Source organism: Eleutherodactylus coqui, chromosome 2 (genome assembly GCF_035609145.1).
Source record: "Eleutherodactylus coqui strain aEleCoq1 chromosome 2, aEleCoq1.hap1, whole genome shotgun sequence".
Taxonomy (NCBI): Eukaryota; Metazoa; Chordata; class Amphibia; order Anura; family Eleutherodactylidae; genus Eleutherodactylus; species Eleutherodactylus coqui.
In genome coordinates, this window is record NC_089838.1 from 266,234,775 (window position 1) to 266,257,765 (window position 22,991).

General features: G+C 44.0%; 1 protein-coding gene across 3 annotated transcripts; it reads left to right on the forward strand.

The window, feature by feature from the left end:
- Nucleotides 1–1,960: 1,960 nt before the first annotated feature.
- Nucleotides 1,961–21,286, forward strand: PAQR5 (progestin and adipoQ receptor family member 5). Of its 3 annotated transcripts, XM_066592955.1 has the most exons (9): nt 1,961–2,149; nt 3,713–3,866; nt 3,955–4,082; nt 4,856–5,061; nt 6,969–7,095; nt 14,317–14,361; nt 15,546–15,642; nt 17,329–17,473; nt 20,074–21,286. In XM_066592955.1, the coding sequence occupies exons 2-9, from the start codon at nt 3,816–3,818 to the stop codon at nt 20,313–20,315; spliced, it is 1,041 nt and encodes a 346-aa protein (XP_066449052.1). In that variant the 5' UTR covers nt 1,961–2,149; nt 3,713–3,815; the 3' UTR covers nt 20,316–21,286. The 3 variants fall into 3 exon arrangements, with proteins under 3 accessions (XP_066449052.1, XP_066449053.1, XP_066449054.1); XM_066592956.1 differs by lacking the exon at nt 14,317–14,361 and having other exon boundaries at nt 1,962–2,149; XM_066592957.1 differs by lacking the exons at nt 1,961–2,149; nt 3,713–3,866; nt 3,955–4,082 and adding an exon at nt 4,133–4,313.
- The last annotated feature ends 1,705 nt before the right edge of the window (nt 21,287–22,991 follow it).

Sequence of the window (22,991 nt, forward strand, 5' to 3'; positions counted from 1 at the left end):
TTACACACGTATGCAAAGTGAATCCTCAAAACTGTCACTTAAACTGCCTTTTGGGCGAATCTTGAGCGATCCGCTTGGCATGTAAATGCACACAACGAATGGGCCTTTATACACAGACATCAGTGCAAAGTGGGAAATGTATTAACCTTATCCTCATTAGCGCATTATGTGCCTAATATATGAAAAGTTGCCTCTCAGCTCCTCCATGCACCCACACACAAGATCTACGCAGCTAGGAGCTGGCAAAGATTTCTGGTATAATTTACCCCAATTTCTGGCATAAATTATACATAAATGTGTCTGCTTGGGGAGGCCATCGAGAAAATGGCGCTCTGTGGCATAACTCTCAGAAAGTTGCTACATTTGTGTGCAAGCCGGGCTTATGCCAAATTTAGCATTTTTTAATGACAAAAAAGGATGAGAACTCTTCCTCATGGAGCTCGCAACTCATGCTAATCCACAGATCTTGGAACATAAGGTAAAATTTATTTAGACCAGCATGTCAATTGCCAGTCTTCATGAGCCTAATGCACAGAGCTCTTCATCTATTGGGTACATCTCTGCAGCTCCATGCGCCTACACAGAAATGTACTGTATATCCGATCTGGCATTAATTTCTGGTATAATATAGTTATAATGAAGGTTATATATTATCATGCTTTCCCGAAAATAAGACTCTGTCTCATGTTAATTTTTTTCCCCAAAAGAGGAACCGGGTCTTATTTTCAGGGATGTCTTATTATACTTACCTAGTAGCCACGGTCCATGTCCTCCCACTGGTCTTCAGAGCTCTTCCGCGCTTGCTTACAGTCCTCAGCCACCAACAGAAGATTGCTTCCTGATTCCAGGATTCATAAATCCCGCCTCCAGGAAGCGATGGCTCAAATTGGCTGGCAGTGCTCGAGAATCAATCAATGCAGCACTTGATGAAAGAAGGCGATGGCTACGATTGGTTCATTGAGTGTTGCATTGATTGGCTAAGCAGCTCTCTAAGAACCAATCAACAGCCATCGCATTGTAGAGGCGGGATTTGTGAATTGGCTAAGCGGCGTTCGTCTCAGCGGAGTTTCTGCAGCAGACATCGCTATCGTGGCCGGAGATGCAGAGACTAACGCCACTCAGCCAATTCATAAATCCTACCTCCGCAACGCGATGGCTGTGATTGGCCAAACAGTGCACGAAGAACCAATCACAGCCATCGCATTGTTTCATCAAGCGCTGCATTGGTTGGCTGGCAGCACTCAAGAACCAATCAGAGCCATTGCTCAGGAAGCGATCTTCTGTCGGCAGGTGAGGACTGTAAGAAAGCGCGCTGGAGCTCCGTAGACCTGTGGCTGGACATAAACCTCGGCTGCCATGTAATTGTGTTGTTTTTTTTTTTAATGTAGTTCAGCTAGGGCTTATTTTGGGGTAGGGCTTATATTTCAAGCCTCATCTTTAACCCCCCTCCCTCATCCTTACTGAAAAATCAAGATAGGGCTTATTTTCAGGATAGGTCTTATTTTTGAGGAAACGCCGTAGTATAGTTTTTTGCGTAAATTCTTAATAAATGTGTCGTCCAGGACGGCCATGCTCCCTTAAAAAAAAAAATGGCGGATAGCGTCACAGACAGCAAAAAGTTGCATGTGTTTACGTGAACCCCCATTTGCTACTTTTTTACTCAAGAAACTGCCATAAAAAGTTCCATGAAAGTTCCCCATAGTGCTCTAACCTCTTCCTAATACACCAGGGCACAGAGCCATCCATTCCAGTCCATTTCTTCAGGCAGTGACTTTCTCCTTTTAGTCCACGCAATTTGTTTAATCCCTGATCTATTTATGATAAGTCTATTTAGAAAACGTTCTGTACAGTATTGCCTTTATTTAATTATGTAAAGTTATGTGCGCCGCGTGTCTCAGCGTCACACGGTCTTGTCACCATGGGCCACTGAGTCAGCTTTCCTAGCTGTCTCCCTACAAACCAGTCAAACAAGTCTTTAGATGTTTGGGGCAACAAACACCTATCCAAAACTTTAGAGGAGTGAGAATGCCAAAAGAGGAGGGAAACGATAAAGACACTGACAGCACGCCTGACAAAGGGAGTTAGTAAATGTAATAAATTACAGATTTGGGAGCAGATCGAAACACAATGTCCCCCTTGTGCACCGCAGGTGAGTGTGTGCTTAATCTAATGCTATAAACTCTGCCGTCCATGCATGCTATATGCAGTTTCTTCATGGCAGGTGAAGACTTTGCAGAACTGCTTTGGCTGTAAATTGTCACTTGCTGTTTTCATAGGACAGAATATAATGCACATGGCTAAGTCCTGTCCTCATGGTACTAACTTGTTACATTTTATTTGGTATAGTCTTAACTTTTGGGGACTTCATAAGTGATACACTGTGTACTTATGCATAGGATACATCAGGCATGTGCTGCTACATATGGGTCTAGTCTAGGATCTGCTTCCCAGATTACACGTTAACTAGCCAATCCTCTCTCGGTTACTTATTAACCCATAAAATGTTCCTCCTGATTTACATCCTCTAAGGACATGACATTGAATTACAAACAATGGCTCTTAGACACACATTAATGTGACAGGGATGAAGGAACACCTTTACTGTAGCAATAAAACCTTCAGGAGTGCTGAGCGCTCTCCATTCATAAAGTCCGCAGCCTGGCACAGAGTGCAAAGAGGGATTAGAGAAGCATTAGGGTGGTATGCAAGGTAAGACGCTGTAAATGTGCCTCCATTTATTTATTAAACCCTGCTTTGAAAAAAGAAAAACTTTTAGTTTCTTGTTAACGGATCCTGAATCTATGCAGAATGTATATTCTAGATTTTGTAAATTACTTGTGTAGAAAGTGGAGCTTGGGAAATCTGAGCATTTGTGTTCTGCAGCATCTAATTGCAAAGGCATAAACTACAATTCATTTCTATGTGCACAATATCAAGATGTCTCAGGGCCGTACTTCACACAAGCACTGTCTGCACACTTAACCTTAAAGTCGGGTGAAGATGCCGAACCTCTAGTGTTTGCTTCCTGCAGTTCTCTCTAGACTATTTCTGATACTGGTCAGTTTTTTCGGTTATGGGGTCATAAATCTTTGAGGTGGTCTCGCATCTGCGTTAGAACTTCCATTGGAGATCTGGTGCAAAATACCGGAAAAGAAGCGCTGCATGCAGTGCTTTTTCTTCTGGCTAAAAGCCGGACAGCTGAGCGGAATGTAAACGAACCCCATTATAGTCAATGGGGTCTCTTAGCCGCTGTTCAGTTCCATCCAGAAACAAAGCAGGAAAGCTGAACCCCCAATGCAGGTAAGATAAAACACATAGTGTCAGCTGTGGTATAGGGAGTAGAAGCCAAGACTGTAAACTACTTAATGGTATACAGCGTATAGTCAAGAAGCCTGATCCAGTGCTATAACTCAACACTGGTGGTTTGTATTGAAATAATAGCATACTTGAATAGGAAGGCATGCATGTGCTACATGATGGTATGGCACATGGGCCCCTGGGGGCCCCGGAGCATGGATTTCAATTTTGTGTAGTGATCCCTGTAAAACCCAATTGCAAAGTTGAAGAGTAGCATGTGAGAAGCAGAAATCTTAGACAGCAGAAAGTCCTGTGGGGCCGGTGCTATGACTGAAGTAATGAAAGTGTATTCGAAGTGGCCTCCTTCTGCTATGATACACACATGGAGCTATTGTTGCATCTATCTTTATTCCAGGGACTGTATATGTCTTAATGGTGTTACCAGGACTCTAGAAGAATTCATTGCGAGGAACGGCTGAAGACCAAGACAAGAGGAGGATCAATCCAGAGCTGCTGCCATGCTGACTTGGAAGTTACCCAGAATACTAAATGTTCACCAGGTGCCCAAGGTGAGGAGTTCTGATGAAGCTAGCAACTAGCACATGAGGTGTATCCCTTTTATGCCATTGCAAAGCCTACTTTGTGTTTCTACCTCAGGTATTTCATGAAGACAGTATTATCTGTGGATATCGGTCCCCGTCAAGTTCCGCCACTGCCTGTGTCCTAAGCCTCTTCCAAATGACCAATGAGACTCTAAATATATGGACACATCTTATACCTACCTGGTAGGATTGTACATTGCTGCAGAGTTACAGAATGATGATCTGTCCTTTCGATACTGTAACTTTTTCCACCTAGTGTACCTATTTGTCTACCACCAACTATCCTGCTTTATTCTGTTTCAGATCCTTCACCTTTTCTTCTGTGCTAAATTCTTCTCTTTCCTGGATATTTTATATCTCCCCAATGAAACGCCGGAGATCATTTTCTCAGCTGACCATTCTGCTTTTCTCTTTGTAAGTTTCTTCAGTGATTGATGCTGGAAAGAGTTTAATTTATGTCCTCATTGATCTAGAATTCAATAACATTTCTGCCTTCAAGATTATTGCAGAATATACAAAAGTCTGCAAATGCTTTTTGTTTTCTCTGGAGGACTAAGTACATGATATTTTAATATGCCTTACTTTCTTAAATCAATCCTACAATATAAGGTGGTTTTTGGGGGGTCAACTGAAAAGCCAAAATGAAGGCCCCTAAGGATTACTTGTGGCCTTTAAGGTTTAATGCACTTACTGCAAATTATTTCAGATCAGTAACACAAATGGAAATACTTAGCCTCACCACAAAATGGTGATGGAGCCCTCTGTTCTCTTTTATAACCTGTATATCATAAGATTACTGATACAGATTACGGCAACGTGCAGAGGTATAATTTAGAAAATCTGTATTGGAGCCCCACAAAATATTGTCGTGTCTAATCCCCCACCTCCCTAATTTAACATGATTACCTAAAGCTATTGCTGATCGCTGGGTTACGGGATGTTCTGTATCTCTGCAGGTACTTCCTATGGCGAATCCTGGCACTTCTATCCTCTCCCGGTTCCTTACATGATCCATTTTTGTGGCCACTGCTTGTCTACCTCATGTCCTGCTGCATCTACCCACTGATGTCCACCTGTGCTCATACATTCAGTGTCATGTCCACCCAAGCACGGCATATTTGCTTTTTCCTGGATTATGGAGCATTGAGTTTATACAGCCTGGGTAGGGACATAGCTTACATACTTCACATTATTTACAAGGAGAGGTTACAATATGCACTTCAGCTACCACCACCTTTCCCACGAATACTATTGGAAGGTTTTGGGCGTGAATGTAGACGTTGCCAAGAGAGTCATCCAAACTGTTCTAAGGACATTATTGTTCTAACTCTTGTTATTCTAGCAACCAGCTCAGGCTATAATAGAAGTTAGTATGTATTAAGAGATGTTTCTTTTGTTTTTTCTTTTGCTTGCTTCTTTCAGGGTATTAATGAAGTCCATTAACCATTAATGTAGGAGCAAGGCATGATACACCTTTGCCTGATAGACGCCCATTATTACATTTTATTCAATTGATGCTTTTCTGTCGTAATGGTCAGTTTAGTGATGCTGTTTAGGCAGTCATATTGTTTTATTGTGTTATATATTCTAAACTACAGCTTCATAAGGTTTAAGGCCCCCATACACATTAGGGAAAAGTTATCCAGTTTTGTGGATTTCACAGGAGCAGCCAACTGTAATCTGTGTATGGAGACCTACTGGACTTCATCCCCAAAAAGATGATGATGGTGGAAAGAAGGATCAGACATGTTGAATTTTAATGCTCAATCCTTTTAGTTTTCCCCTGGAGATAAGCCACCACTAGAGATGTCTGGCAGCAGCTTACCTCCCTCTGCCCATAGAAAACAAATGAACCCTTGGTCAAACTGAGCATTCATGTGTATAGGGGGGCCAGGAGAAATACTGTAGCAGTCGGTCAAAGGAGCATTTGGCTGGCACCTATTGAAAATGTATGGGCACTTTTACACAACTTTCATAATGCTTCTTTTGTAACATAAGTGCATGGTATAGATAGTACCACATAACTAGATAATTAATGGGTTGTCTAGGCTCGTTTCGACTGATGACCTATCCTCTAGATAGATCATCAGTAGTTGATGGATGGGGGTCTGCCACTTTGAGCCCCTATTCATTAGCTGATTGTCCAGACCACTGTCTAGTGCAGCGGGCCATACGTTGTCATCAGCGGACAGGGAAGGAAGTGTGGGTACCAGCTTCACTCTCGTTGAATATATATTATATATGTATGGGTATTTAATCCCTTACAGGTCAGCTGACAACGAATTTTTATTTCAATGGAGAAAGGGAGATAAATAGAGATGAGCGAGTATACTCGCTAAGGCACATTACTCGAGCGAGTAGTGCCTTAGCCGAGTATCTCCCCGCTCGTCTCTAAAGATTCGGGGGCGAGAGAGGAGAGCGAGATCTCCCCTCGGTTCCTCCCCGCTCTCCCCCGCCGCTCCCCGCCCCCCGCCGGCCCCCAAATCTTTAGAGACGAGCGGGGAGATACTCTGCTAAGGCACTACTCACTCGAGTAATATGCCTTAGCGTGTATACTCGCTCATCTCTAGAGATAAATCTTTTTCAGATTACTCTGGCCACTGCTTATCTCCTGTAGGAACAAAAGATCAAGCATGTTGAAATCTAACACAATCCAATACATATTTGATTTGGCAATCCTGTCAAAATTAGCAGCTCGAAACCAGTTTGTTTTTTTTAATATGTATGAACACGTTAGTGAAGTTTCTCTTCAGATAAATCCTGCTCTATTTAACGGTTGCCAGATTGTAATTATTTAGTATATTAGGGCCCCATTTATCAAAATTGTCTGAGACTATACTTTGTTGACCATAGCTACTACTGAGAGTTCATGTTCAATTTCTCCAGAAGTTTGTACTCTTTGGAACTCAAAGAAAAATATTTTTTATGAGGCAATTCTGCTATAAGTTTCATGTTTATGTGACTTTTTATCAGGCAAATTATATGGTTTTAATTGGTTGGATGGGAGGTGTGTTAGCTTATAGCTCCAGGGCTCTCCGTTCGGTTCTAAGTTTTGGTTTCTAATTTCAGGGTCAGCTATTGCCTACTCTGCATATGTCTTCCCAGATCGATGGGTGAACAGCACCTTCCATGTGTGGTTTGTTTCATGGGCTGTTTGCAACACAGTCATCAGCACTGCATTGTCCTGCTACTCTAGGTACGTTACAGTGAACACAACGGGGATAAAGTGGATATGCTGAACCTTTAGAAGGGCAGAAAGTCCACTCAGGACTGCTATAAGAAGGGTAAAAAAAAAATAGAAAGTTAGGAAAGTCAAGTAAACTTCATGCACCAAAATGTGTTATACTGTCAAGCAGATTATATATTTCCAAGTATTTACTTCCATGTTTGATACCAATTCTACAGTGTTAATTTTAGCCACTTCTGCTTTATGCAGCACATATTACAGTGCTGGCCATGCAGTGCATCCATCAAGTGTGGAGAGTGTGGGGATTTCATGGAGGTTTGTCCATTGCCCCTTCCCTGCCCAACAGGAGGTGCAGCAAGGGATTTATACTCTGATGGTTGTTAGTTGTAACTAGAGATGATTGAGCGTACTCGCTAAGGCAAACTACTCGAGCGAGTAGTGCCTTATGCGAGTACCTGCCGGCTCGTCTCAAAAGATTCGGGTGCCGGCGGGGAACGGTGTGGGAGATCGAGGAGGAATGGGGGGGAGCTCTCTCTCTCCCCCCCCCCCCCCTCTCCCCCCTGCTCACTCCCGCAACTCACCGCTCTCCCCTGCCGGCACCCGAATCTTTTGAGACAAGCGGGCAGGTACTCGCATAAGGCACTACTCTCCCGAGTAGTTTGCCTTAGCGAGTACGCTCGCTCATCTCTAGTTGTAACTTGTCTCCTGTATGCTGTCAATGGCAACCCTTTTCTATGATGAATCAGGTTTTATGGTAATCCGAACTACAAATTTACTAAGACACAAAAGGGTTCTCCTTTAAAAAAAAAAAAAAAGTAAGTTGGCAGCAAAATGTAAGATATTGTAAGACATCACATCTCCAAAGACTGAATGTCTATTCATAGTAACATAGTAACATAGTATGTAAGGCCGAATGAAGACATTGTCCATCTAGTCCAGCCTGTCTATCCTACTGTGTTGATCCAGAGGAAGGCAAAAAACCCCAAGGCCAGAAGTCAATTAGCCCTTTTGGGGAAAAAATTCCTTCCCGACTCCCTAATGGCAATCAGACTGTTCCCTGGATCAACCCCTAATAGTTCCTACCTGCCTATATACCAGGATTGACACTTAACCTAATATTTATATCCTGTAATATCCTTCTTCTCCAGAAAGACATCAAGTCCCCTTTTAAACTCCTCTATGGATTTTGCCATCACCACTTCCTCCGGTAGAGAGTTCCACAGTCTAACTGCTCTTACAGTAAAAAACCCCTTTCTGTGTTGGTGATGAAACCTACTTTCCTCTAATCGTAGCGGATGTCCTCTTGTTACCGTCGTGGTCCTGGGTGTAAACAGATCGCGGGAGAGATCCATGTGTTGTCCCCTCATGTACTTATACATGGTTATTTGGTCGCCTCTTAACCTTCTTTTTTCTAGAGTAAATAGTCCCAATTTTGATAGCCTCTCTGGGTATTCCAGTCCCGTCATTCCATGTATTAGTTTAGTCGCTCTTCTTTGAACCCCCTCAAGCACTGTGACATCTTTCCTGAGCACCGGTGTCCAGAATTGTACGCAGTATTCCATGTGAGGTCTGACAAGTGCCTTATATAGTGGGAGGATGATGTTCTCGTCCTTCGCCCCTATTCCTCTTTTGATGCACCCCAAGACTTTATTTGCCTTTGCAGCGGCTGACTGGCATTGGTTACTCCAGTTTAGTCTATTATCCACTAATACCCCCAGATCCTTTTCCATATCACTTTTCCCTAGTGGTACCCCATTAAGTGAATATTTGTGACATCCGTTCCTCTTGCCCATGTGCATAGTCTTACATTTTTCAACATTGAACTTCATTTGCCATTTTTCTGCCCAAGCCCCCAGCTTATCCAGGTCCGTTTGTAGCCGCACATTGTCCTCCGTTGCATTAATTACATTGTATAATTTTGTGTCATCTGCAAATATTGATATTTTGCTGTGCAGCCCCTCTATCAGGTCATTAATAAATATGTTGAACAGAGTGGGGCCTAATACTGAACCCTGTGGCACCCCGCTAGCGACTGTGGTCCAATCAGAGTACGAACCATTTATTACCACCCTCTGCTTTCTATCGTTGAGCCAATTTTTTACCCACTTACACACGTTTTCGCCCAGTCCGAGCTGCCTCATTTTGTATATTAGCCTATTATGTGGCACGGTGTCAAAGGCTTTAGAGAAGTCCAGATATACAAGATCAATAGATTCTCCCTGGTCCAGCTTAGAGCTTACTTCATCGTAGAAACTGATCAGATTTGTCTGACATGAGCGACCCTTCATGAATCCATGCTGGTGAGGAGTTATTCCCGTAATCTCCTTGAGGTACTCATCGATGGCGTCTCTCAGAATCCCCTCGAAAATTTTTCCCGTTACTGAAGTGAGACTTACTGGCCTGTAGTTACCAGGCTCACTTTTGCTCCCTTTTTTGTAAATTGGAACCACGTTGGCAATGCGCCAGTCCAATGGTACTACTCCGGTCTTGATAGTGTCTAGAAATATAAGGTATAGCGGCCTAGCTATCTCGTCACTTAGTTCCTTTAGTATCCTTGGGTGTAATCCATCAGGGCCCGGTGATTTATCAATTTTAGTTTTCTTTAGACGCTTCCGCACCTCCTCCTGCGTTAGGTATGAGATATTTTGTGAGGGGTTCGTTTTATTCCCCTGCACCTCGTGTGGCATTTCCTTTTCTTTGGTGAACACACTTGAGAAGAAACTGTTTATTAGATTTGCTTTCCCTTCGTCATCATCAATGATTTCTCCTGCATTGTTTTTTAAAGGGCCAGCGCTCTCCCTGCAAATCCTTTTGCTGTTTATGTAGTTGAAAAATAGCTTCGGGTTGTTTCTGCTCTCTTTTGCGATCCGTCTTTCCGCTTCCTCCTTGGCAGTTTTAATCGTATCTTTGCATATTTTGTTTTTTTCCCTGTATGATTTTAGCGCTTCTTCGCTGCCTTGTTGCTTTAGTAGTTTGAACGCTTTCTTCTTTTCGTTTATTGCCCCTCGTACCGTCTTGTCAAGCCACATTGGTTTCCTTTTAGCTGAGTTACTTTTATTTTTGAAGGGAATGAACTGCTCACATGAGGCGATTAGGATCCTTTTGAACTTTTCCCATTTTTCCTCCGTACTGATATTTTTGAGGATGTTGTCCCAATTAATGTTACCGATAGTAGTTCTAAGCTCATCAAATTTTGCTTTACTAAAGTTTAGTTTCTTTGTCACTCCTTGATAAGGCATCCTATTGATTGACAGCTGGAAGTTGATTATATTGTGGTCGCTGTTCCCCAAGTGCCCCTCAACCTGCACCCCCTTTATACGTTCCGGTTTGTTAGTTAGCACTAGGTCCAGAATGGCTTTCCCTCTTGTTGGTTCCTGCACAAGTTGGTTCAGGTAATTGTCTTTAATTACTCTCAAGAACTTATCACCCCTGTGAGATTTGCAGGTTTCGTTCTCCCATGTTATATCTGGGTAATTAAAGTCCCCCATGATAATTACTTCGTTTCGTTTTGACACCTCCTCTATCTGCCTTAGTAGTAAGTCTTCAGTTTCTGCTGTTGCTTTTGGTGGTCGATAGAAGACCCCTATCAGGATTTTGTTGTTTTTTCCTCCCTGTATTTCTACCCACAGAGATTCCACCTGTTCGTCTCCTACCCCTATATCCTCCCGTAGCCTCGGCTTCAAGTTCGATTTGACGTACAGACATACCCCTCCCCCTTTCTGGTTCCTTCGGTCTCTTCTGAAGAGATTGTACCCCTGCAAATTCACCGCCCAATCGCACTTATCATCAAGCCATGTTTCAGTAATTCCGACCATATCATAGTTTTCATCAGTCATTCTCGCTTCAAGCTCGCCCACTTTACCGATCAGACTTCGTGCATTCGTGATCATACAATTTATTTCATTTTTTTTGTTTTTTAAATTTGTTTTGTTGCTATTCGTACTTATGGCTGATCTGTCAGTTCTAACTGTACTAACCCCACCCCCTGCTCGTCCCCCATTCCCTTTGCTTGGACCCAGATCACTAATTACACTGGCTACCCCACTATTTCTCATTTTACCCTCCCCCCCAGTCCCTAGTTTAAACACTCCTCCAGCCTTCTAGCCATCTTTTCCCCCAGCACAGCTGCACCCTCCCCATTTAGATGCAGCCCGTCCCTACGGTAGAGCCTGTAGCCGACCGCAAAGTCAGCCCAGTTCTCCAGGAACCCAAATCCCTCCTTCTTGCACCAACTCCGGAGCCACTTGTTTACCTCCCTAAGGTCCTGCTGCCTTTCTAGTGTGGCTTTAGGTACAGGTAGTATTTCCGAGAAAACTACCCTGGAGGTCCGCGCCCTGAGCTTGGACCCTAAGTCCCTGAAATCATTTTTGAGGGCCCTCCATTGACCTCTAACTTGTTCATTGGTGCCAACGTGCACCATGACTGCTGGATCCTCACCAGCCCCTCCCAGTAACCTGTCAATCCGATCCGCGATGTGTCGAACTCGAGCGCCAGGAAGACAACACACCGTTCGACGATCCCGGTCTTTATGGCAGATTGCCCTCTCTGTCCCCCTAATAATTGAGTCCCCCACCACTAGAACCTGTCTAGCCTGCCCTGCGCTCCCCGTCCCCGTCTCACTGGAGCAGTCATCCCCCTGGCGTTCAGAGGGCGTGTCGTGCTGCAGCGGTGCTGGCTCTGTAATGGCATCCCCCTCATCTGCCAATCGTGCAGACTTGTTGGGTTGTGCCAGTTCAGGACTAGCCTCCCTGGTTCTCTTCCCTCTATCCCTCCTTCTTTCTGTCACCCAGCTGACTGCCTGCTCCCCCTGCTCTTCCGTACTACCATCCGCCCCCGCCTCTACCCCAGCGAGTGCCTGCTCAGTGAGCACCAAACTCCTTTCCATGATGTCAATGGCTCTCAGTGTTGCCAGTTGCCCATTTAGATCCAGAATTTGGGCTTCTAAATTTGCAACGTGCATGCATCTTGCGCAACAGTATGCACCCTCGATCGGCTGATCAAGGACCGCATACATTGCACAAGTAGCACACTGGATGACATTGCCAGGCATGGAGCTCATCCTAATGGGGATCTACAATTTACTTGTGGAAGTAGTGAAGATAGCCTTGCTCACACTCCGCTCACACGCTGCCGCAACCGCTGTCCCGCTGCCGCAACCGCTGCCGCAACCGCTGTCCCGCTGCCGCAACCGCTGTCCCGCTGCCGCAACCGCTGTCCCGCTGCCGCAACCGCTGTCCCGCTGCCGCAACCGCTGCCGCACCCGCTGTCCCGCTGCCGCACCCGCTGCCGCACCCGCTGTCCCGCTGCCGCACCCGCTGTCCCGCTGCCGCACCCGCTGTCCCGCTGCCGCACCCGCTGTCCCGCTGCCGCACCCGCTGTCCCGCTGCTGTCCCGCTGCCGCACCCGCTGCCGCACCCGCTGCCGCAACCGCTGACCCGCTGCCGCAACCGCTGACCCGCTGCCGCAACCGCTGACCCGCTGCCGCAACCGCTGACCTGCTTTCGCAACCCCTCACCCGCTGCCGCAACCCCTCACCCGCTTCCTCTCTCGCGCAACCTCTTACCCGCTGACACTTATGCGCAAACAGTCAAAAAATTTTTTTTTATTTTTTTTTCCCCCCCCTCACAAACACTTAGACCCCCAGACACACACACACACAGAAGACACAACTAACCAGATACACAGAAGACACACAGCTCACAAACACACACAGAGGTAGATACTCAGCTCCTCCGCTCCTCCTGGTGACGTCACCCGCTGTCCCGGCGGCCGCTCACTCTGCCCTCCTGTCTCAGCTGCTCCGCTGAACTCCTGGTGGCCTCTTGGCGCCGGCTGCTGCGCTCCGGTCACACTGGTCACTCCTGCCCCCGCACCTGCTTCGGCTGCCGCTGCCCCCGCGCCTGCTTCGGCTGCCGCTGCCCCCGCACCTGCTTCGGCTGCTGAGCTGCTCCGCTGTCCCCTTCAGCTCCCCGCTCGCTCGTGCCTCCGTCTCGTATCGCTACTCCTGGCGTCTGACGTCACTTCCGGCCAAGACTGTTTTATTCAATTTCCAAAGGAATAGATCGAAGTCAGCAATCAAAATGCAATGCAAGATAAAATTTATACACTCTGCATTACACTTGCAGCATAATGTGATTGTCCTCAGTCCAAGAAATCAAGTAATCTTGTAGATATGATACCTTTTAATTAGTAACAAAAATACATGATGTTATAGTGAGCTTCCAAACCTCTCACAGTCCTTCCTCAGGCTTAATGGAATAAATAATGCCTATCCTTGTCCTATCTATAACTATTCGTTTTCATATAGATTAAGACTGTATCCATGAGCATAGCTGGTGAGTCTGATACAGGATTGTACGTTCCAAAGGAGGCAGAAACAACCATCCTGCCTTGTTCAGGGTACATCAAAAGGGGGCTAGCTAGCAAACTAAATCTTTGCCAAAGGAAATATTAGTTTACAACTCTTAGGCTACATTCACATGGGCAAGCATGATATTGGGCCAAGAAATGTGGGCCAGTATTGCGCTTGCCAACATGCGTTGATTCAAAAACGCCTCGCATCACTTCACGCGCGCCATAGGATCGCAAGTGTTTCCCATTGATTTCAATAGGAAACATCACATCACACGGCATACGAGTGCTATGCAATGTCTTTATCTTTAAAGGTCCCATTAAAAACAATGGGCGAGGCGTTGCATGGGAACACCCGTGATAGAAAATGCTGCGATTTTTATCCTTGCTGCATCGCTGTGAGGAAAAAAATCGGACATGTAAATAAGTCAATTCAAAAGAATAAAGTTCATATTCATGCGAGTTTTGTGCGTCTTGCAACACATAAAACCTGCGCAAGATTCCTGTCCGTGTGAATTGGCCCTTAATTAGAGATTGTGTTTTCTGAGGTGTGGATATTTTGCAATATCCTAGCATGCTATGAACTTACCTTGGTGCATTATAACTTCAATCTAGCTTTTAACTGAGGACCTAGTTTGACTCAAACTGGTAGTTGTAGGTACAACCAGCTAACGACTTTGGAATGTAATATATCCTAATATACAGGTTTGTTTCACATCATTGAGGTCTTCAGCAAAAGGCCAAATTGGGGGGAAAAAATCAGTGAGGAACTTCGATTGGGTGTGTGGTATTTGCTGTCCATTTAGCATGTCCAATTCCTGAATCAATGCTAGGTCTCCACCATTCTTTAGGACTTACCTATTCAACTATTACCAACAGGCTGGGTATTCCTGTTCTGCATTATAACCAGCACCAGATAGAAAGGTAAATATTAGACATGAAGTGTTCTCTCCACACCCTGACAATCTACCTGTAATCAAGTAGATGTTTCAGAATAAAGGTGGCCATACACACTAGGCTAAACTGTTACATCTGAGCTGGATGCAGGTGATATGTCTGAATCAAACGTAAATTCAACCTACTAACACGAGAAGACCCTACCAAAAATTGGAGTCCTTGCCCTGATGAGGGTGACCCTGATACTGTGACATCAACCCACTTCTCTGACATAAAGTTGATGAAAATGGATGATTTCAACCCCAACCATCACGTCAGGTGAAATACAACAATGAACAATTTTTTAGCTGACCGATAACATATCATCATTGTCTGGAATGAAGTCTGCTGCACTTGACATTTTTACTGGAAGAAAGATCTTTCGTTGAAAGAATGATCCCAGAAAGACCATTCATCCTTTAGTTGGTATCATTAAACACACATGGCCAGTTTGAACAATTCTAACGACCAACATAGACTAAAATGTGTGTGTGTAGTGGCATCTGTGATCATCAGATGTTTGATGGTTGAACACTTGTTCAACCATCAACGTAATTCTACCTAATGTGTATGGCCATCTTAGCAATCTGGGGCAAATCTTTTCAGGTTTGTGTTTCTTACCCAATGATGAACCCAACACCCCTTGAAAGTCCCACATTCTGTAAGTTGTGTGTTGGAATTTTAATTAGCAACATGTAATGGCCAAGTATTAAAGTGTACCTGTCATTGTAACTTTTATTTTTGGTCTTGAAGTAGAGATACATAGATTCTTCTTGAAGCTAAGCTAATATTTACTAAGACACATCTCCATTTTTTATACCCAAAGCATCACCTGATTTATTTTATTTAACCCTTCTACAAATACGGCATGTATTTGTATAGTTCAACACGGCAGACAAATATTGTCTGAAGGTAATGGAGACCAATTGTTCTCTAACAGACTGTCATCTTGACAAACAATATAGTTCAGATCTTGTTGACAGGTATACTTTAAGATGTTAACTCTCACATTGTGGTACATGTCCAGTAATTGGGGTAAATCCTATAAATTCTATAAAAACCTCATTCTGTTACGCACTTCCCAGCCTACTGCCAGATGGTAAGGGTGCACATATTTTATGTATTGCATAAAGCTATAACCAGTTTACCTGTACAGTTCTGTATTTTTACAGGTTTCCAGAGCAGAATGGTCCCCGGCTGAGCAAGGTGTTACGGATAACAGCCTTTGCGTATCCTTACCTGTTTGACAGCATTCCATTGTTTTATCGGGTGAGACAAAAGGCTTGGGAACACATTGGGAGGGGATGTTATGATGTAAATATACATGTTTGATGCAAGACAAGTGAATACATGTCAATTTCATTCACAGGACTTATGACCCCACTTGACTTCATATAATGGGCGGATCAGCTTTGACTGAATGCTCTTGATCTCTACTAGTACACCCCTGCTTATAGTCTCATGACCTTGCTCCTCCGCACTGTGGGCTCACTGTACCCCTTGCATTGAATGAAGCGGCAGTTGCGCATGTGCCGTGCCGCTCCAGTCATCTTCAATGAGGCTGACAGAGATAGCAGAGTGCTTATACTCCGCTACGTTCGTCAGCCATATTGAAATGAATGGAGCAGTGCCGCACATGTGTGACCATCACTCTCCACATCGCTGTGGGTGGTGTTGCGAGCTCGCAGTGACAAGAAGATGGCGACACAGGAGCTCCATTCTTGGGATCGGTGGGGGTCTTGGCACTGAGACCCACACCAATCAGACTTCTCACCTATGGGTAGGCGATAAGAGTCTATCTTGGAAAAAACCCTGGACGGAACTTACACGGAAAAGAACCCAATGATTTCAATAAGTTCATATACAACTGCAATTTTTCTCTCGTACCGATAGTGTGGGATGGAAAAAAAATCACAGCATGTCCTATTTCTGGGCAATTCCGCTGTAAGAATCACCCATAATTACCTATAGCCATGTGAAAAAAATTGCATCACACTTGCTTGACATGCGATTTGTAAGATAGTGAGATACGTTTTTTTTTTTACCCTTTTAAGTATTGGAAGTGGGTGAAAGAAGCATGTACAACGATGTGATTCAGACGTTTTTTACACCGAAACGCATCGCAAATGCACAAACATCGCAGACAAAATAAATGCGATATAGTTCTGATTTTCTTTGAACTTTATTGCACTCTTCCGTGTACGTAAAGCCTTAATATCATACTATGGTTTGTATAAATACGGTAAGCTGGACAAAACTGTATCCATAGAGTTCCATTCACCTGACAGAGGCTGAAAGAGTGTCTATCTAGCCTCCGTCGGGTCAGTAAATGATCTTCTACTTTAGTTATGAATTTTTTAAATTATTTATTTTTTAATAAGATACAATAATTCGTACATAGTTACTATTTACTTCTGATAGGTCGGTGATCTGGAGATTATTCTGATTGCCAGATTTAAGTCGGGAGGGAATTTTTCTCCTACATGGTAGAAATTAGTTTCTACCTCATTGGAAGTTTTTTTTGCCTTCCCCTGGATCAACATTGGGAGTGGGAGGGGGGGGGGGGGAGGGGATAGGTTGAACTAGATGAACATGTGTCTTTTTTCAAACTAACATACTGTGTTGCTATGTATGGAATAGCCTTCAAAATTAAGTTATTTCATGCAAAGGTTTAAAGTATCAAAGAAATTCTATTCTTCAACTTTTTCCCTTTTTACAATGAGAGCCTACCGGCAACACAACCCAATATATGCCTGTGCAGTGGGATATGTCACAGCCTTCTGTCAGAATCCTACCAAAGTATACCTCCGCATAGGCTCTAAATGTGATCTGAATAGTCTTCGATTCCCTGCAAATACTTTTGAGTACAAAGCAATGCATTGACAAAACTTTGCTTCTAGAGTTGGTTTGTCCACCATTACTCTTGGTTATTCATGACTCTCTGTTTGCCTGCAGTTATTCTTTTGCTCGGGCAATGACTGCGCCCACAATGCCACACTTACCATGCACATCTGGCATTCCATTTTTGCTTTCCTCACGGGCTTCCTGTTTGCGACGCACCTTCCAGAGAGACTCGCCCCAGGACGATTTGATTATGTGGGTAAGTTATTTACACACTAGTGTGTGTCCGGGCCTACTATGCTACTGGTGGCCACTCCCGGGACTATCCTAAGATACACAGTTTTATGACTTGACTCATGTTATATGATTTTCTTTCTCTGTGAAAGAGCAACATTATGTGAGTTGATTATGGGCAGAACCCAATAAAGGTTGGTGTGTATAATCAGTGGGGAATGGGCTTTAGAGTTCTCAAATAAAAAAAAATAGTACTAAATGTTGCCACCAGGGGAATATGCGGTGCTTTTGAAGTGTAAGATGTAGGAGTAGGGAACAATTAATGGCTCAGAGCCAACTGTTGTGGTTTGGAACAGGTTTATGTTTACTGCAAGATGCCTTAATGATTTGTCAGGTTGGAAAAACCTATAGTTATGGTTCAATGTTCACGCCTTGTACATGTTCGATAAATGTGTTAACCAGAAAGGCAGGTTCAGGCAATGTCAGACTCTTAATGCTGTAGTCATACTGTATTGATCTGAATAATAGGTTGACAGAAACCTTTCACCAGCTGTATTTCACATCATACCATTCGCTTACAGCGTCAAATACTCCCCAGGTAGCCACATTTGGTGCTATTTTTTTGTCCTTCGAAAATCTAAACCCTCTTGAGTATAAACACCAACTTCTATTGGGTTCTGCCTGGTAGTTTTTTTTTGCCAGAGACCTCTGAACACCTCTAGTTTAGTTGTGACCACTGTCTGTGTATTTGTGTGTCAAGAGTGAGAGCTAAAGTGACTGTTCACTCCAGGACAAAAAAGATGGTCGCTCCACTCTTCCGAATACTAGATGCACATTGTACATCACTATGCATCGGTAGTCTAAGACACTACATGCTGCTCTGACTGGTCAGAGCTCCTCATGGTGGGCTGCACTGGCCAATCAAAGCAACGTGTAGTGTCTTAGAATAAAGCGACTCTTTGGGCTTGGACAAATAAAGATGGGTGCACCAGCTTTGATTAACCATTGCTGCCCATATGAGCAGCTCTGGCCAGTCAGATCAGCATGTAGTCAGAGAAGCAGTGCAGTCATCTTTTTTTTGTCCAGGCCTCGAGGGTCGCTTTAGCGATGCATAGTAATACACAGTATGCATTAGGTAGTCAAAGAAGCGGCGTGGCCATCTTTTGTTTTTTCCAGACCATAGAGGGTGTCTTTAATTCCTACCAATGACTCTCCCCCAATTAGCAAATTTTTCTCTCATTCTCAGGAGATAAGCTGCTACTAGAAGGTGTCTGGCAGCAGCTTTCTCCTTTCCCTACATCCACAAATGTGAAGATGGTACTATGCCCCTACAGCACCACCTATAAGAAGGCAGCATTCCTGCAATGTCAGACCTTTTAAAAAGCCTTGTAATAATGACTGTGAATATAAGCAAAAGCCAGAGTTGTCTTCAGAAGGAAAAGGTCACCATGTACAGACAGACAGTGGGAGACCATGCTCCTCTAAGAAATATGTAAATGGAAAGATGGAACCATGTCTCTACACTGCCACCTATTGGTAGGTAGCATTCCTGCAAGTTAATGTCAGGCCTTTTAAAAAGCTTTGTGACAATGACTGGGAATATAAGCCAAAGTCAAAGTCTTCTCCAGAGGGAAAAGGTCAGCTTTTACAGCTGTTTTGGGATTTTGGTCTCTCATCAGTGTGCCGTAAGTAGCATATGTGGAATCGGTCCACAGAAAGCAATGTGTAACACATATCCCATCCATTGACCTTCCTGACAGACGAGACTATAAAGAAAAAGCTCTGCCCCCTATGGTCGGTTTCGTATTTTAACTGTAAATGTGTTGTCAAGGAAAACAGAATTAATATGTCATAAGCAGTGCTTGCTGTGGGCGGCCCGTCCGTCCTGGCTGAACTGCAAGGTTTTCGCGTGTGCGCAGTGGAGCAGTGGCCCATCCTGACTCCTGTCATAAGACACCTCTGTTATGCGCCTGCGCAAAATCCCGGAGGGGGGCAGCCCGTCGGAGGAAGAAGAAGCCTGCTGGGAGATGACCTCCAGAGAACAACAACAGAAAAAAAGGTAAGTTTTCGTTTTTTATGCTTTAGCAGTAGAGATGAGCGAGTATACTCGTTTCGAGTAATTACTCGATGGAGCACCGAGATTTTCGAGTACTTCAGTACTCGGGTGAAAAGATTCGGGGGGCGCCGGGGGGGGGTGGGTGGGAGGCGTGGCGGAGCGGGGCGTAGCAGCGGGGAACAGGGGGGAGCCCTCTCTCTCTCCCTCTCCCCCTCACTCCCCGCTGCAACCCCCCACTCACCCACGGCGCCCCCCCGAATCTTTTCGCCCGAGTACGGAAGTACTCGAAAATCGCGGTGCTCGGGCGAAAAAGGGGCGTGGCTGAGTACGCTCGCTCATCTCTATTTAGCAGCCATTAATCATGGGTTCCCTGTGTGCATTAGGCAGACCAGGGAACAATGGCTGTTAAAGCAGAAAAACCTTATTCCTGTCAGAACCCCTTTAAAGACCCTCATTGGTTTACTGAGATGTACACTAATCCTAGCATAACAATACATCACAAAATCGTGGACATGTTTGCAATTAAACTTTGGAGCCCTCTCTGATACAGCTTTGTTCTTCAATCCCAGGTCACAGTCATCAGCTCTTTCATGTATTTGGTATCATGGGAACATACTTTCAGATGGAAGCTCTGATCATGGATATGAATCAAAGGGAGAAATGGCTTCAGGATCATAGTTTTATGCCATCACTTTCTGGCACTCTAGGAGCCTGGTGCTCAGCAATGCTAATTTCCTTACTGCTTATTGCTGCTTTCTCATGGGCCATGTACTGGAAGCCGAAGGAACAGGAAAAAAGGAAAACCTTTTGAGGTGCTTGGATACAGTATCCGATCCAAATCAGACAAGATGGCAGATGCAATATTTGAACTAGGACTAAGTTTTGGTGGCAAAGTGCCTTGACGGTCCAGGAATCCAAAGCAATAGAGAATACATTTCAGCAACTCGGATTCCGTCAATCTTCTATACATTTGAAGGTTGACGGACATCCCTTTTATTTGCAAACTACTAACGATAGTAACACACTCCATAGACTAAACAATGGTGCAGAGCACTGAAAATAATATACAAAAGGTTCATTATATTATCATTTCCTGGCATATTGTCAGGGTGAAAGTCTGGGTGGGAAGTACATGTTTCATATCTATGAAAATGCATATTCAAATATTTGACTTCTAAGTGTCTCTGATGACATCTATTGATAGGTGTGAAATGGTAATTATGGCATCAGAGTATTAGGGGTATTGGCGGAGATCCACAGTGTATAAAGTAGCGACTTTTTAGGTAGAGCAGTAAGCCATTAATGCTTCAAAAGTTTAATTGAGGTTCTAAATGTCAGCCAAGCCTACCTCCTCACTGCACTAAAGCGGTGGCAGATACCCTTTGGTATATAATGGGGACAACCTAAAAGGATAACCATAAAGTGCTTAGTAAACCAGCAGAGAAAGTGTAGTAGTACTCCATTAAAATGGATGGAGATTTCAAACATCTGCTGCATGAAGAATACCTCCATAAAGAGTTAAAATGCTTTCCCAAACATCCTTTATATAAAGTACTGATGGTGGTCCCAGCTCATGAATCCTTCCAATTGTCTCTTCTGCACCTTTCATAGTCTGTCTGAAGGGGTTTTCCACCTTTTAATTGTCTGGAGTGGTTTCACACATAGCACTTTGTGTCAGAATGCCGCAATTTTAACCGGTGTGTTCGTCACTTTTTTTTTTTTTTTGCAAAAAGACACTGCAACCAGATTTTAACTGTAGGTAATAAGAAACGTGCCAAACAATTGTTTTTGTAGCAATGTCTTATTTTTTTCTCTCACACTTTTGCACTTTTTGGGTCCATGGTTCTATTGTTCAAACAGAATGCTCTATGGTTGGCACTTTTTTCAGGTATTTTCCGATAGACCTCCCTATAGCAAAGAAAAGAAGCCTAAGGCCGCGCATATGGGCAGGTCGGACCCCGCATGTAGGATTCCCGCAGCGGAGTTCGTCCTGGTGCCAGGCCGATGACTCCAGCTTACCTGTCCAGCGTCTTCGCCTCTGCTGCGAATTTGCTGGCCGGAGCAGCGGACACTGTGCCGTCATTATGGCAATGAAGCAGCTCCTCAGGATATACTGCAACACTAATTACAGAATGGTCGCAGGATGGACAGCTTCCATTGCCTCCAATGTGTAGCCCGCACAAAAGCATGCTATGGACTGGATTTGCTGCAGAATCTGGAGGCAGAATCCTACTTCGGATTTCACAATGCAAATCCGCCCCTGTGCAGGAGGCCTAAAAAAATGCATAAGTATATTAAAAAATGTAACTAAAAATACTATTGGAAAGAACAGATTAAATTCATGGCGGTTTTAACACCTTGAAAAATACCACTAAAAGTTGAAGGAATCCAAAGGGTGATTTTATATACCGCATTTTTCCGGGAATTCATGAGGGTGGTTCACATATAGCGTTTTACATCAAAACGCATTGTTTTTGCAGTATTTTTTATCAGCGTTTCATTTGTAATCTTTTTTGTGCCAAAATCCCCCCAACTGTGACCAGATGTTGGCTATAGGTTAGTGGGGAATAAGAAATTTGCTATATACATTAAAATTGTAAAAAGAAAAGGGAAAGAAACAAATTTGTTGCCATTTTCCTCACTTGTCTTGAATTTTTTTTTTTGGAGGGAGGGGGTTCATGTCATACATTTTTTTTTTTGTTTGTTTCTTCAAATGCAGGATGTTCTATGGTTTTTCTTTTTCAGATGTTTTCCGATAGATTTCTCTACAGGGATTCAGGTGTGGACTCTGGCTGAGCCATTCCAAAACTTTGAACATCTTCTGGCGAAGCCATTCTTTTGTTGATTTGGAGGTGCTTGGTTTTCATGCTGAAAAGTGAAATTCCTCTTCATCTTCTTAGCAGAGGCCTGGAGGTTTTGTGCCAAAATGAACTGATGTTTGGAACTGTATGAGAACAGAGGCAGCATCCACGGCAATATCTTTAATAAAAGGACACTTTTTATTCCATCGTGGTCCGTACATACGTAAAAGCAGCAACATTTCGATCCACTCCGGGATCTTTGTCAAGCATCTTGACAAAGCGTGACAAAGATCCCTGAGTGGATCAAAACGTTGCTACTTTTACCGATGTACGGACCACGGTGGAATAAAGTGTCCTTTTATTAAAGATATTGCCGTGGATGCTGCCTCTGTTCTCACACATTTGGATTTACTGCGGAGGGTGCAGATCCAACCCAAGGTGAGGCGTTACATCTTTTTATGGCTGATGAATTAGACTTTTTGGTTTTTTATAACCAGACAGCGGAGTGCCGCTAGGGACGTGTTGCAATTCTGGATGGACTGTGATGTTTGGAACTGTTCATAATTTCCTCCACTTTCACTAAAGCCCCAGTTCCAGCAGCAGAAAAACAGCCCCAAAGCATAATACTGCCTCCACCATCTTCACTGCGGGTATGGTGGTCTTCTGGTGATGCTCAGTGTTGGCTT